Source organism: Merops nubicus, unplaced genomic scaffold (assembly GCF_000691845.1).
Source record: "Merops nubicus isolate BGI_N331 unplaced genomic scaffold, ASM69184v1 Scaffold45976, whole genome shotgun sequence".
NCBI lineage: Eukaryota > Metazoa > Chordata > Aves > Coraciiformes > Meropidae > Merops > Merops nubicus.
In genome coordinates, this window is record NW_008617826.1 from 1 (window position 1) to 15182 (window position 15182).

The 15182-nt window shown below is 39.1% G+C and overlaps 2 protein-coding genes across 2 annotated transcripts; both read left to right on the forward strand.

Annotated features, from left to right (window-relative positions):
* The first annotated feature begins 2909 nt into the window (after positions 1 to 2909).
* On the forward strand, positions 2910 to 5977 carry NMNAT1 (nicotinamide nucleotide adenylyltransferase 1). The gene is made up of 4 exons (XM_008943254.1): positions 2910 to 3027; positions 3506 to 3689; positions 4375 to 4520; positions 5577 to 5977. Exons 1-4 carry the CDS (start codon positions 2910 to 2912, stop codon positions 5975 to 5977), a joined length of 849 nt encoding a protein of 282 aa, XP_008941502.1.
* A 4204-nt stretch (positions 5978 to 10181) lies between these two features.
* RBP7 (retinol binding protein 7, cellular) lies at positions 10182 to 13644 on the forward strand. Its single transcript, XM_008943255.1, has 4 exons — positions 10182 to 10318; positions 12732 to 12910; positions 13199 to 13300; positions 13434 to 13644. Exons 1-4 carry the CDS (start codon positions 10246 to 10248, stop codon positions 13482 to 13484), a joined length of 405 nt encoding a protein of 134 aa, XP_008941503.1. The 5' UTR covers positions 10182 to 10245; the 3' UTR covers positions 13485 to 13644.
* The last annotated feature ends 1538 nt before the right edge of the window (positions 13645 to 15182 follow it).

The window sequence follows — 15182 nt, forward strand, 5'->3', positions numbered from 1 at the left end:
GCTGCGGGCAGAGGACTTGGACGGGCGGAGTGCCGGGCGTGCGGCGGCGGCCAGCCCCAGCCTCGCTCCGGCATGTCGGTACTCGGTGGTGTTTGTTCTACAGACGTGCGAGCATGTCTAATAAATATTTGTCTCTGAAGTATAAGGGCGACGGAACAAAGCACACTCACGGTTGCCCACGCATCCACAGAAGCGAACAGGTTGGTTTTCAGAACCATCCCAAAGCCCACTCTAGCCACACTCTGATGGGCATCAGTGCAAATATGTGTCCAGTCCTGCTAAGCACTAGCAAGACTGCCAGTAGTACATGCTAAACACTGGTAAGATTATGTACAAGGATGATGAGATTATATTTAATATCAATGTAAAGGACTCCATCACAGCGCACCTCATCTTTCCTTCTGACGGAGAAGGGAAAATGATCCAGGCCGTCCTACACTTAGGGAAAATCTAAGGAAAGGCCATTTTACTTGTTTCCTCATCTTAAGTCTCTGTAGAGATTTAAAACTTTAGTAATATTCCATTTAGCATTTGGCATAAAATAGCATTAATTATTTTAAGACTATTCTCAGTTTTGTGAAGCTAAACACTTGCCTGCACACAGATCTCTTCCATCTCTATGGCAGGAGCTGGGATGCTGGTTTGGGTTTTGTGGCTCTTGTGGTCAAACTGCAATAACATAGAGTTGTGTCAAGCACTGCTGAATTATATGTAATTTATCAAAACTGTTTACATTATTATACAATAAGAATAGGTAGAGTTCCATATACAGCTCAGGCAGTGCCTGGGCTTTAACTGTCACTGGAACTTAGTTTAATTGCCTAGCTTTCCCCCAAAAGTTAGAGCTGTTTGAAGGCCATTTCAAACAAAGAAGCTGCCAGCTCTGGTGGTGCTGTGTTGGTTATAAGGATGACGTGACAGTGAAGGTAAGAACAGGATGATACCTCTGTCATTTCCTTCACTCTCCACATCAGCTATGCAGCTGTTTTCTGTGAAAGCAGTGCTAGGCAGAGGATGCCAATGCAAATTAGGAGAGTGAAGTTATAGGCAAACTATTACGTTATATCTATATTCTCAATTTCTATGCAGAAATGAGACACAAGTGAGTTTACAATGCAGTAATTGCCTGTTTCTGAAGACTAAAATTAGCTAGCAGCATGCAAAAGGACATTTGACTAATTCCAGAAAAGGCACTGTAGGTTTTAATCCTAAAATTTTATTTTTGCCCCTTTATTTTTTAAAAAAAAAAAAAAGAAGAAAACCAACCCTTTTCAAATTTGCAGCATGATTCAGTTTCTATAGAAAGTAGGGCTTTATGCATTACAAAGGCAAGTCTGACTCCTTTCCTTGGCTGTTCCCATAGTAACTCTTTTAGCTGATGCCCCTGTGAAGACTGCATTGCAAGTAACACCAAACCCGTCAAATGCCAAACTACTCTGCAGGAATAAAGGATATTTTAAAAGTTTGTGAAACTCTCCAAAGCACAGAAAAGCACTAACACTTGCAAAATGTGAAGCCTCGCAAGGCTTCCTTTTATCCAAGGGCTATTTGATGTTGGTACATAGTAGCTGTTACAAGGTTTAGCTGTGATGATATCTCAGCAGTGTGGTGGCTGGGAACATCACTCAGCTGCTTTGTAAAGGAGACAGAATGTGAGGGTGACCTTGTGGGATTTTTGCAGGCAGTGATGTGGCTGTAGAAACAATGACAGACTATTCAGTGCTCAACAGAGATATCTCAGACAACTCCCAAACAGCAGCCGCAGGAGAATGGCCTGTAACATATTCCAGTTTTCATTTGTCCAGGGCCAGGCTAGGGGAAACCATCTTGGCAAGCCACAATATTCTCAGGAAAGAAAACACCGAGAAGCAAAAACCCATGTGGTGTGAGGAGAAATGAAAAACAAGTAGTGACATTTTCTTATTTTCACAAACTCTTAAGCAGCTTTCTGAAACTGAAATTCAAACTTGGAACAGTGCTGTTGTATTAGTAAAGCTGGTATTCAATTGCAGCTTTTGCTAAGCACTTTAAAATTCACTTTCCTTCTATCATCTGTGCCACTGGTACACCTACCACTTATTTTCTGCAACACAAAGTAGATTGGTTGTTTTCATATTTAATCCATAGGTCTCTTTTCCCACATAACAAGAGCATTTGAAATGTAAATAAATCCTGAATAAAGAAATGTTAACCGTCCTCTCCTCCAGAATTTAATAGGATCTAGTGTTAGTTCTGTAGATTTTGCTGAGAAGCCTTCCTGCAATTCAGAGTGGCAACACTGGGCACTGTCATAGGATGTTCTATTCACCCCTGTAAGCACTGCCCTGCAGTCAGGACAAATAATCTCTCCTCATGAAGTTTTTCTGCATGAGCTGCTTTTGTTCAGAATGGGCAGTACGCTGTCCTCTTTGGGCAAGCTGCCTGTATTCAGGGATTTCATTTTTAAAGATATATCCTCTTGCATATAGGAGGGGATCACAGCTGCTGTGATAAACACAGGTAAGGCAAATTTCACTTCACTTATCTGTTAGATATGTCTTCTTCCTAGCACACTCATTTTTCTCTACATCCTTTATTTCTGAAGCCAACAGAAGAATTATCCTTTCTGCAGCATGATGCCAGTGTTGGCTCAGCACCTTGCATTGTACCTCTATCCAGGGATAACCAGAAAGGACTAGAGGCGGTGGTTTGGATCTCATAAACACTGGATAATGCAGTATCACATGAACAATTACAGGCCAAATGTTGATGGAAGGAGAATACAGTGTTCCATTTGATCTTGCAATCTTCTGCTTACTGACAGCACAAATAAGTAAGAATAACTAGGTTTTTTACCCGTTTTCTTCTTGTAGTGGCTTGTAACTAGCACCAGCATCCTCCCCTTGGCTCTGTAGCTGCGAGGAATAGCTATGGAGGATCCTGAGAAGAAGACTGAGGTAGTACTGCTGGCCTGTGGGTCTTTCAATCCCATTACCAACATGCACCTAAGGCTATTTGAGCTGGCTAGAGACTACTTTCATGAAACAGGTAGGATGGCAATTTCTATCATTCAGAACCTTTCTGAGAACTAGAGACAGTTACAGTGAATATTTTGTGTGTATGAATGCCTCTCTGCCATGGGCAGATGCTTTTGGAAATGCTAATGGGATATTGAAGCTAGTGTGCGTGTATGTGTCGTACAAAGTCAGGTAGGCCCAACACATGAGAGAAGTCTTATATATGTGTCACACATTACTAATTTTAATGAGCTAAAGTATGAGTTTTATAGTTTTTCTTTATATAAATATGTCTTTCTAATAACTTTCTGAATCTGTAGTTGTGCTGCCTTGCACAGTGGCAGAAGTGTACCGTGCTTTTCCCCTGGGCTGGCTGTCAGAGCTGGCATGGGGGTTCTCAGAGATTCCAGTGAGCAACAGTTATGTAACAGTGTAAATACAATACAGTGCAAGTAACATCTGCTCAACCACTTCTCATGTTCTTGTGTGATGTGTTTTTTCCCCCACAGGAAAATACAAAGTAATCAAAGGAATAATTTCACCAGTAGGTGATGCATATAAGAAGAAAGGTCTGATCAGTGCGAATCATCGAGTAGCTATGGCAAAACTAGCTACAAAAAGCTCAGATTGGGTGGAAGTTGATGATTGGGAAAGCAGCCAGAGTGAGTGGTTGGAAACACTAAAAGTTTTAAGGTATTCTTCAGCCAAACCCTAAAAAGTCTCAAGAACCTATAGAAGGCTAAGGAATGGTGTTCTCTCTAAGAAGTGAGAATAATAACAGGCTAACCCCAAATCATATGAACAGACTCAGTGACTTCAGAAGTACTATTTATATGAGCATGATAAATGGAAGATTGCACTGTTAGTCCTAAACATACAAAAAACGAGCCTGTGAACTATTTTAAACTATAGTGTTTCTTAGGCTTTATTAACTTTTTGTGCCAGAAAGATTTTGTGAGAAAGGACAAGAGAGTGGAATAGGGAAGACACATGCTACACAAGCTTCCCTCGTGTGATTCTGATTGTGCTGTGCTGCCCATTTGGGTATTTAAAGGTTGGCATGAGAATCGTCTGAAGGAATGTCTAAGTCATACATTTGCTACTAGTTTAGTCACTGCGACTTCACTGAGGTTCTTCTTTTAAAAATGAATTTTTATTAAAAAAGGAAAAAAACCCCACCTTGTTGCTCTGACATCTTTGCACTTTGACCATTTTATGACCCAGTTCTTACAAGTCCCTGTTCAGCAGATCAGTTTTTGTATGAACTGCCTGTGAAAGTACTGCAGGAGGAAGTGGTGATAGATTATTTAGTATAGGCCATACTCTTCCCTGTGTTCTCCTACATCTTTAAAATATCTTAAATACGTCTGTTTTACAGGTACCATCAGCAAAAGCTTTTATCTCCTGATCCCACTAACAGTCCACAGAATGCTGCACCTCTAACAAAGCCAGGACGGAAGAGGAAACAGGAACCAAACAGGCATGACCCCGTTAAAAAGAAACATCAGAGTCCAGACATAAAAAGTTAAGTCTGTTTGCAAATTAAGTGCTTAACAGTACTTTCATACTTGAATACAAAAATCCAAGGGAATTGTGCTGATGAGTTAACTTCTTTTGATGCTAGTTCTTGGTTCTGATTTCATTGAGTAACTCTATTCCCTTAGATCCCACAGCATAAAGCAGTAGGCTTTGTAACAAGACAACAGTAAGGGTAAAATACATAGGACGTGAAAAATACTCAAGGTAATATAGAAATGAACAGAAAAAGGTCTGGCCTATCCATTTTACCTACAGAATTTTGCTAACCTGTAGTTACAGCTGAGAATTTTGGATCCTATTATAAGTTGCTGAAGAAAGAAAGGGTAGGATTAAGTCCTGAAATTCAAAATGTATCTGGGTACAGGTAATGGGTCATGTAAAATTATAATTTAAAACTTCATACAACAGATGTAGCTTGGATTTTACTTATAGGTAGCATTTCTTTTGCTTATTGCTTTTAGGTCTTAATTTTAGTTATTTACCTTGTATTTTTTGCATGATTCTCTAGATTCCCTATAAAACATAGTATGGAAGAGAGTCCCCTGAAGTCAGGTCACAGAATCTGTTTTTGAGGGGGGTCTGCTTGTATTTTCTTTCCTTCTAAATAATCCTCTCTGCCCCCTGTCTTGGCAAATGCTAGCTCCTTTTCTGTAACTTTATGGAATGAGTTCAGATAAAATTTAAACAGCATTACAGTATCCCTTCATCCTTGGGAATGCTATTCTGGAATTTTCTCTATATTTTCTTTTACTTTGATCCAACAGCAAGTGGTTCACCCCAAGGCTAAGTGAATATATTAGAGTTTATTTTCCAGTCCTTTTGAATGAAGGGACTCCCATGACCTTTTTTTCAGAAAAATCCTGTGTTGAGGCTACTAATTTTTAATTATATACTCTGAATGTTTTTATTTCATTTCATTCCATTGTCTTATCTTAGTCAAAGGTACAGGGAGGTAGCCTGGAAATTAAATGTCCCCATCAAGTTAGCTAAAATCTGGTGGCCTAAACCAAACCCTGTTTCTCACTTCTTTTCTTTTTTAAGGTGTCCCACAGGTTAAACTGCTTTGTGGAAGTGACATACTGGAATCTTTCGGGGTCCCCAATCTGTGGAAGTTGGAGGACATCACTGAAATTGTGGAAAATCATGGCCTTGTATGCATCAGCAGGGCTGGAAACAGCGTTCAGAAATTCATCTATGAATCTGATATTCTGTGGAGACATAAGAATAACATACACCTTGTGGAAGAGTGGATCACAAATGACATTTCCTCCACCAAGATTAGGAGAGCGCTGCGGAGGGGCCAGAGCATTCGTTACCTAGTGCCTGATGCAGTCCAGGCATACATAGAAAAACATAATCTGTATAGTCCAGAAAGTGAAGACAGGAATGCTGGGCTTGTCCTGGCTCCCTTACAGAAATATGCAAGTGATTCCAAGAACTAACAGGCACTATGCAGCTAACTTACTTTCTGCTGTGAAAAAAGCTACAGTTAGTACAGGAAAATGTGGTTTGGGGGATTGGTTTTTTGTTTGTTGCTTTGTATTGTTTTTTTTTTTTTTTTAAGTAAATAGTGGGCTAATTCTGTGGCTTTAGTACATACGTAGTTGCTGTTGAGGTTTGGTGCACTCAGTAATTTGACCTACACAATCTTTTTTAAATCCACTTATAAGATTTTCACGTTTGAACAGTTTGTCACAGTTCAGTGAACTAAGTATAAGAATTCACACTTGCATATGAGAATTACAAAAAAAAAAAAAGAAAATGTTCCAAGTGGTTTTAACTCAGACTGCTCTGACTGCTATTTATTAAATACTAACACAAATATTTTTAATAACTTATGGTGTCTTAACAGACACATTTAATTTCAAAATGTACTACTTATGGATGGTAAAACTAGACACATCATTTGTTTAAAAACTGCCAACATGCGGTACTCCTCAAGTAAATTATTTAGCTCTATCCTGGAAGGGAAAATATTTCACTCCTGGCTGAAGTGGTGCTAAATATACCGTGCTGTGAGCTGCCTGCCTTTCAAACATCCAGCCTGTTTGCTGTCGTGCAGTTTGCTCACAGAAACGCCTCGTGCTTTACTTCTCCACTCACGTTTCCAGAGCTGTGCATTAAGCTCAGCTCTGTTTCTCGTGGAAGGACAGACCTACTTCACACCTGCTTTGGAGCCAAACCTATATAGCCAGAATTGTTTTCTGTGGCTGGAGTTGAGAAGAAATGACAGGCTATTAAGATTGTACATAAATGGGAAGTTTTTCTTTGCTAGAAATCTGGTTTTGAATCTAACAGTATATTGTCTATAGTATGTGATTATAAACTAGAGAGCCACTGTGAATGTCATGGTGATAAATTCTACCTCCCTTTATTTGCCATCATCCCATTTTTGTTTGGATTGTGTGCCTCATTAAAAATATAAAGGTTTCCAAGATGCTACCTAACGGGTCAACAGCTCTTTCATACAATCTCCACAAGATGACTCTGTTCCCATTTTTCAGATCAGCCAATCCAGCAGAATGTGCAGGACTCTCACGACAGGAAGCCTAGAGACTGTTGAGCAAGTCTAAAACCAGGATCATAACGATGTCATCCTCCTCCCCTGGGCAGGGGATCCCCAAAGAGCTGAGGCAGAGGTCTAGGCCTCTCCAGGAGCTTTGGGAGGGTCTGGAAGCCAGAAGCCAAACACAGAACGTCATGGGTGGCCTTTATACGTGCAACACTTGTATAAAACCCACCAGGGGAGTCAAGACACTATTGGGAAAACCTGTAACCCACAGTGGAGCTAGCATTTATTGCAACTTGTAATAAAATCAAGTCAAAACTTCAAAGTGCATTGTGCACTGTGACAGAGAGTAGCGTCAAGGATTCTTAGTTTTTTTCCTTGGGAGTTCCTACATCAAACGTGCTCAGTCTGCCATTTCTGCCCCTAGGGCTCACACAAGCTTACCCCATCCTTTGATAATGAGCCTGGGTTCATTTACCATCAACAGTAATAAAGGTACTGAAGGATAAATTATGCCCCCCATGACACCTCAGCAGTCAAACTGCCATAACTGATGGAATATAACTATCATTGATGGTGTGCAGGGAAGGACAAGATCTGCTTCCCTCTTCTGATCGCTGTCTTTATGACTGACAAGAATAGATAGCAAAGAAGATTTATTTTCAGCACTCAAGTCAAACGGTGTTCTTCTAAATAAACAGAGCAGATCTCTCTAATGAGAAAGTACCCTATTTATGTGGTCACTTTTCAGAGTAAAACTGCACTTTAATCTAGTTTTATTCTTCTAAGTAATGATGCTGGTGTGTGTTGGTGCTCTTGTGTAATTCTAGGGAAAAAGCAAATTCAGTAGGATGTTTTATAAAGTTTTGGTCTTCAATCGGTTATATTTCACTGGGTTTTAATGTAGTTATGTGTGATGGGTTTTCAATAAAACAAATTGCATGTAATATGCTAATTTTAGTCATCTTGTTATTAACCAGATCTGATGACTGCATGATTTTTAAGTAGGCAGAATGATGTCAGTACAGTTTTGTCTACACAAAACCGAACATTGTTCAAAAATTACCTTGATTGCTGAATGTGGATTTTTTGTTTTACTAGTGGGATCCAGAAACCTGGCTGTTACAACACTGGAAGCAATGGCACACTGACAATCTACTGTTCCAATCAGTTATAAATACTAGCATCACAGTCAGTGATGTGGCATTTTCAAAAATGTTAACACAACTACAACTTTCAAGAGTGGACTAGATCTAAAAGAGAATCTATATACTTGAAAATGTAAGGTTTGTGAATAATGCAGTTCACTAAACTTCTGTATAAAGGAGTTATAATGCATTCACAGATGGGCTACAAACAAAAATTAAGGGTTTGGGTTTTTTTTACATCACCACCTTTGGTTCCGTTCTATTAAGAGAACATTGGGTCCTTACCCCATGTGTGGAATTCAGACTGAAAGTAATTTATAAATACTGCAACAGCAGCAGAAACCACTTTATCTACTGCTGTAATGAGGCCACATCCTTAATGGAATGTGTTAGATGCTCAATGCTGTACAGCAATTAAGATGGAAATGGAAAAAAAAAATTCTTTCCACAAAAAGAAAATCAAGAATTTATAGAGGAGAAAGAAATGAACCATTGTAGGATGTGGCCAGGGCACTTGGCAGTTCTTACAAAAAGTTCCACAGGCAAATCTTTGGCTGAGCCTGAAATAGTAACACTAGTACTCTATAAATCTTTGTCTGAGATCATGTAGTGCTGTACAGCAAGAAGCACCACATCACAGGCCATCTGCACTATCTTAGCTTTCAGTTAAAATGTTATATCCAAGACTTTACACAGGACTTATTGAAGTACTGACTTCTCCTTACTTGGAAGAGTCAGCAGTCTTGCAACAGTGCTTTACTACCAGAACCTTGTAGTAACAAATTGTGGGTGAAAAGTTACTATCTGAGTCCAGGGGAAATATTAATTGGCTTTTCTCTGTGCCATTCCTAGTTTAGTACAGGTTAGAGAACAATATCCATGTGCACACAGGAAACAAGCTTTGACGTCCTAACTTCCTACTCTCATGATTCTGAGTCATATGGGTCAAACTGTCAGCTCCAAAAATGTAGCTAAAGTTCAGGGAAACTTAATTTTCTCTGCAAAATACTATCATTTTATTCAACCTAACCCAAATCAGTAAACAGATGACTATAGTAGCTATAGGTGGGTTTCCTCATTCAAGATTTGGAATAACAAATTCCCTTTTTACTGTGATAGCAACACAGTTAAGATTTCCCTTGCTCATCGGTTTTGGGTTTTTCAGGTATTCATCCTCTTTCCCACCTAGGAAAACTGTTAATTCAGAGCTGCAGAACCAGGAACAGAGCTCAGGCCTCTGGATCTGCTGTCTCATGCCTTACTGCTACACAAAAACTCTGTCTGGCAAGGCATCTGAGAAAACAAAGAGTTTTGTATATGTACGTTAATTTAACTAGGAAACAATTTACAGCATTTAAGAAACTAGAACACAGATCTGTGAACTGTGGCACAGAAGAGCTGTGTGGAGAGTCACATCAGAGAATAACATGTACCAACAAGATTTGTCTTTCACTTTTCTGTTAAAACTCCTGAACAATGATGCTGCTTACTGTTCAATCCAGACATAAACCAGCTAGATAGAATATTTATATGTATTATGGTGTCCTAGGTACAGTTTTAAAATTTGCTGATATAAAACCACCGACAGTTTAACAGTCAATCCCTGTGTTAGGGGTTACATAGCCAGAATTTACAGTGGGTAGCTGACCTTTTCAACAAATATGTACATTTCAGACCACAAAGCCACAGATGTAATGTACACGCAGGGAATTTTAAAAATGGCAAAATCTGTCCCTGATTCCCTTTCAAGTATATAAGACAGACATGAACAGTTTAAACCAGTTTTTGGGTTGCATTGTGACACTTGGGCTATTAACATTTGCTCCATACAGATTTCAGAAACTGTGAACTTTTCCCCTCACTGCAGCTGAAGCTGATACACAGATACCCTCTCACCTATTGGCTCAGCAACAGCACCCTTCCCCTCCATCAGAGGGCTCTGGGTCTCATCCCACCCACAGTCTTCCTTATATAAGGCCTGGTGGAAAACTACTACTTCATTTTTGCTCTTTTAGTTAGCTGGTTGGCTCTATCTTCCTTCTACAGTCTGGCCATGCCTGTGGATTTCAGTGGAACCTGGAACCTTATCAGCAGTGACAACTTTGAAGGTTATATGGTGGCCTTAGGTAGGTGAAAATATCTGATTATATTTTTCCCCCATAAAGGTCCTTCTGAATTTTAAGAGTCTGAGTTCTTCTAAAACCTAGATATTAATGAAGTTTTTTCCTCTGAAAAACAAATAAATTACCTTTGTTTATGTTTTAAAGTTGACAGCATTAATTATACTTTTACCTGTCACCCAAATGTCATTGCAGCTTTCAGGAATTTCTCAGCCTAATACTTGTTAAAATTATAAATTTTATATAGCTTTCATCAGAGATAGGGAAGAGTTTGCCCTGTCCACTCAATTTCTGTTGCTTTTGAGCACAAACTTACAGAACCTACGTCTAGGGTTGGCTAAATGTCAGCCTAACCCTAACAAAAAAAGTGCTTGGCTATTTGCCTGTTCCAGGTAGTTTTTTTAGCTTCATGTCAAGCAGCTTACAAATTCCTCTCATTATTGTAACTTGTTGGTAAGTCTAACTGTTCCTCTTCTGGAGTGCTTGAAGCTAACCTCTTACCTTGCTGAAATCTCTTCTAGAGAGAGATTAATGGTGCCTTAATGGGGAGCTAAGAAAGTTTTCAGTATTTCATTAGCTTTCTTGTGCAAAGCTCATTACAGACTGTGACAGCAGGCAACCTTCTGTGCTGCTTTCTCTTCTCCCTCCCTCTCCCACAGCTTTCTGCCTTTTTGGCTTGTGACAACTGATGAGCAGCAGTGTCCCTTGTTGGCTATTGCAGACACAGCTCGAGTAGCATCAGTTCTCTGGCTGGATATATGCTGTGTGACCTACTTAAATTGTCTAGTTAGTATCTTTAACATAGTGAATGAATTATTCTCTGTTTCAAATCCTGCTGTGTTATTAATCAGAAAAATAAGAAAAGATGAGGATAATGAGAATTTATTCCTCATTTTAAGTGATATACTCTTAAAGTGTTAATGTCCTTAAATGGAATAGCAATTCTGTCTGTTCCTTGATAATAAATATTGTCCAGCTAAGTAAAGGGCTTTTTGAAATTAAATAACTACCAATCTTATGAAAAAAAACCCAATATGTTTTCAGCATGTACTTGGGGGAACTTACTTAAAAGTAAAGACAAAGAATCCTGTTGATGACTTACAACTTATCTTTAATTATTCCTACCTGCTTCTCAGTATACTGAACAAAACAAGGACTGAAATCAATATTGTACAAGTATAATGAAAAGCTTTTCTGCCAGGATAAGTAGAGTGAGGAAGCTAATATCCCACCAGCTGAGTAACTAGAGGGTTCTGGATGAGGATACGGTTATTCTAAGCTTAGACCTTCCTTCCATTTAATACCTACCTCTGCAGAATAGATCTGTAAAAAGTTTGCATTTATATATTTTTATAACCATCTTAAGGCTTAGTGGGTGTGGTTAGTACTAAATTCAAACCCCTCTGTGCTAAAATAAACTGGCAATCCTGTAAAAACGTGACTGACAGATTCTGGCACTTCTGCAAGTGCATACAGTGAAGAAGTCCCACTTCAGACACAGACTAAGGAGCCATATGTTCAACACGTGGGCACTGAACATAGCCTGTCAGGGGGGTCAAACCCCAGCCTGCACGAAGTGAGAAACTTCCAGTGTTCCTATAAAAAGGCAGTTTTAACCTGGGTGGTGAGGACAGCTACAGTAATTAATACACATCACCTCATTTTACCTGTCTACCCTCTGAAAACTAACTGACCATGCTATTGGGATGCCATGAAAGTCTGTTGCTTGCCAAATAAATCACCTGTTCCTCTAAAAAATCCCAAACATTCACTAAAGGAATTGAAAAAACTCTGGAAGCACTGCTCAGTATTACCAAGAACATCAGGGTACTGTTTAAGTGACTGATCATTACAGATAAGTAGGAAATCTTCTGACAAGTGTGAAGTTTTCTAGTTACACTTTTAAAAGTGTTAATAGCAAGTGACATATCATGAAAACAAGCCTGAGTAATTTAGGATGGCCCTTCATTTTACTCTTTTTTAAGGTATAGAGTGCAAAGATTTATTGATAATTCACATAATGCCTTTCCTCTGACACAGGATAAGAATAGGCATTAACTATTCCCTCTCTTAAAGCAGAGGGCAATCCTCATGCCAAGCTTGGGATGTCTGTGTGTGGGAAATCTACACTCCCTGACTCATAAAAGGACTTTTCAGACCCAAAGTAATAGAAATTTTGCGTAGGAATTGGGCAAGAATTGAGCAAACTGATTTCCAAAGAGTAAAACATACAAGAACTTGACTTGATCTGTGTAACATACAGCTTTAAACAAACCAGAAAAACCCCAAACAACAAAACCATGCATAGCAGTAAGGTCACACTACCTAAGAAATTCTTTGAGTAGTAATAAAGGTAGGTCCTGGCTATCAAAGTGTCTGGTGATAAACATAATTCTGACCTTTCTGCCTCCTGTCCAAGGTATTGACTTTGCAACACGCAAGATAGCAAAAATGCTGAAGCCTCAGAAAGTGATCAAACAAGATGGTGATTCATTTTCTATCCATACCACTAGCACATTCAGAGATTATTTGCTTGAATTCAAAGTTGGAGAAGAGTTTGAAGAAGACAACAAAGGCCTGGATAACAGAAAATGCAAGGTAAGACTGAATATATAAAATAAATGAATGAATAAATTAATCAAATCAAGTGGCTGTGACAAAATTCAGGTGTCATGATCAATCCAGCACTTGAGCTGAAACTGTTTCAAGGATACTATTTGTTATGCAACACAGAGGTAGGAGATGGAGTTACAGACAAGGAGATTCACTTCCCCTCAGGAGTAGCATTTAGGTCCCCTTTTATCCAGGAAAAAAAGGACATTGTCTCAGTTCTGCAATATACTCTTAGACTAAGATATACAGAACCACTTTGTTTGTTTTCTACAGAGCCTAGTTACCTGGGAAAATGACAAACTTGTCTGTGTCCAGACTGGTGAGAAGAAGAACAGGGGCTGGACTCACTGGCTTGAAGGAGATGACCTCCACCTGGTATTTAGTTCCCTACTAATTCTGTCTCTACATGACAAATAAGATCTATAATGTAGATTTACTATGTCACTTTCAGAAGCAGTTCCTTCCATTACTGTACACATCTATATAATATTCTTTTTTTTTTTGGCAGGAGCTTCGTTGTGAGAATCAAGTATGTAAACAGGTCTTCAAGAGAGCTTGAGGAAGTCCTGGTTCCTACGTGGAGAGACAGCTATACACAGGAGACTTGTGTCCATGCAGCCATCACTGGACAAGAGCTGATTCCTTGTACCTATTAACCTAAACAGTCTGATGTTTCTGGCTCAGGAAATAAGTCTGCTGTTGCCAGTGTTCAAGGTCTGATTTTTTGCTAATAAATGCCCAAAACCAAACCAATCTTATGTACCTGATTTCTGAATGTGTTTTTGGAGGGGGAGGGGAACCCAAAAACAAAACAGAAGTTATATGGCTTAGGTCTCTGAACAGTCCAAATCAAAACAAGAAAAACTGCCTATTCTAAAGGTGTATGCCAACATCAAACAAAACAGAGGGGAAAGGTGGTAGAGAAGGGAAGATAAAGGAAGCTGACAACAGATTTACTATTCAAAATGCTTCTCTTTAAGATGTAGACTAGAAGTTGTCTACTTGCTTATATCTTAAATGTGTAATAAGGTCTTATATTATGTCATAGCTACTTTGTTCTCAAAATAATGAAGTTCAGTTTACCAGAGGAAACCAGCATGTGATTTGAATTGCAGAACAATGAAGACACATCTGAGTAATCCATGTAGGTTCCAATCTACAAAATAATTGGACCAAGTTAATATTTATTTGTATGCATCTGTTCAGTTAGGTTAAATGTTCTTCTCTTTGGCCATGTGTAAAGTTGCATACAGAAGTAGGTTTTACTTTGCCTCATGTAAACACATTAACTGGTCAGATGAACTTGGTGGTTACATATGAAAGGAGATGCTGCAGGTGGATGGTAACACGAGCACTGCAGGAATCTTATCACTGGTGGTAAGAGTGGAAAGGTTTGATAAGCTTAGCAATTTCGTTTCTAGGAAAAAAGTTATTCTAAAGTAAAACCTGACATTTTAAAAGCTAAGTAGCACCACTTTTCTGATATTTTGTGTCAATTCTGAATTCCAGAAGATATGGCCAAAGGCAGACAAAATCTGTTGAAGTGTGGAGGGCTTTGTTAGACTGAAACACGCCCACCCAACCATATGATTACTAGAGCCTTTTGTAAATTTAAGCTAGTTTCCAAAATAGGAGGAAAAGATCTAGTATTCTTTATACACTTGTGGAAATTTGGGGGGACCAGCAGTAAAGTGCCCAGTGTTTATTCTATGGATTCTGACAGTGTTTTCTTTCTGGAACTGAGTAGTTCTCGATTATTTGAAAACAAAATCACTGTTAGCATGCTATTGTAATATAAATAACAAATCGGTGCAGCGGACCTGCTCTGTCACATCTCCCAGGAACAGACAGGAACAGCCACGCAGGCGCTGCGACTCCACTAGATGGCACCTCTGGAACGTGTCGCGTCTTTGAAGCGTGGCGGCTCCTTACAGCGGTACTTGAAGAGTTAAATATTGCAGATACTGCCAAACTCCACAGCTTTTGAGTTGTGCACTCCAGTAAGACGCTCCTGAGAAGCAATACAGAAAGGCAATGATGACCTTAAGAACTCTGTTAGTACAAAAAGAGGCTCCAAGCAGAAATCGGAAAAATGCAAACTTAGAAACCTGTATGAGTAAAAAAACTGCAATAATTCATTAGTAAGGCTGCTATTAGGAAGTGCTTACTTTAGAAATAGAGAGGAGTTATTAGCAGTGATATTGCTTTTCTTACTGCTACCTTCCTTCTTCAAACTGCTGATTTGAAAGCAGATAAT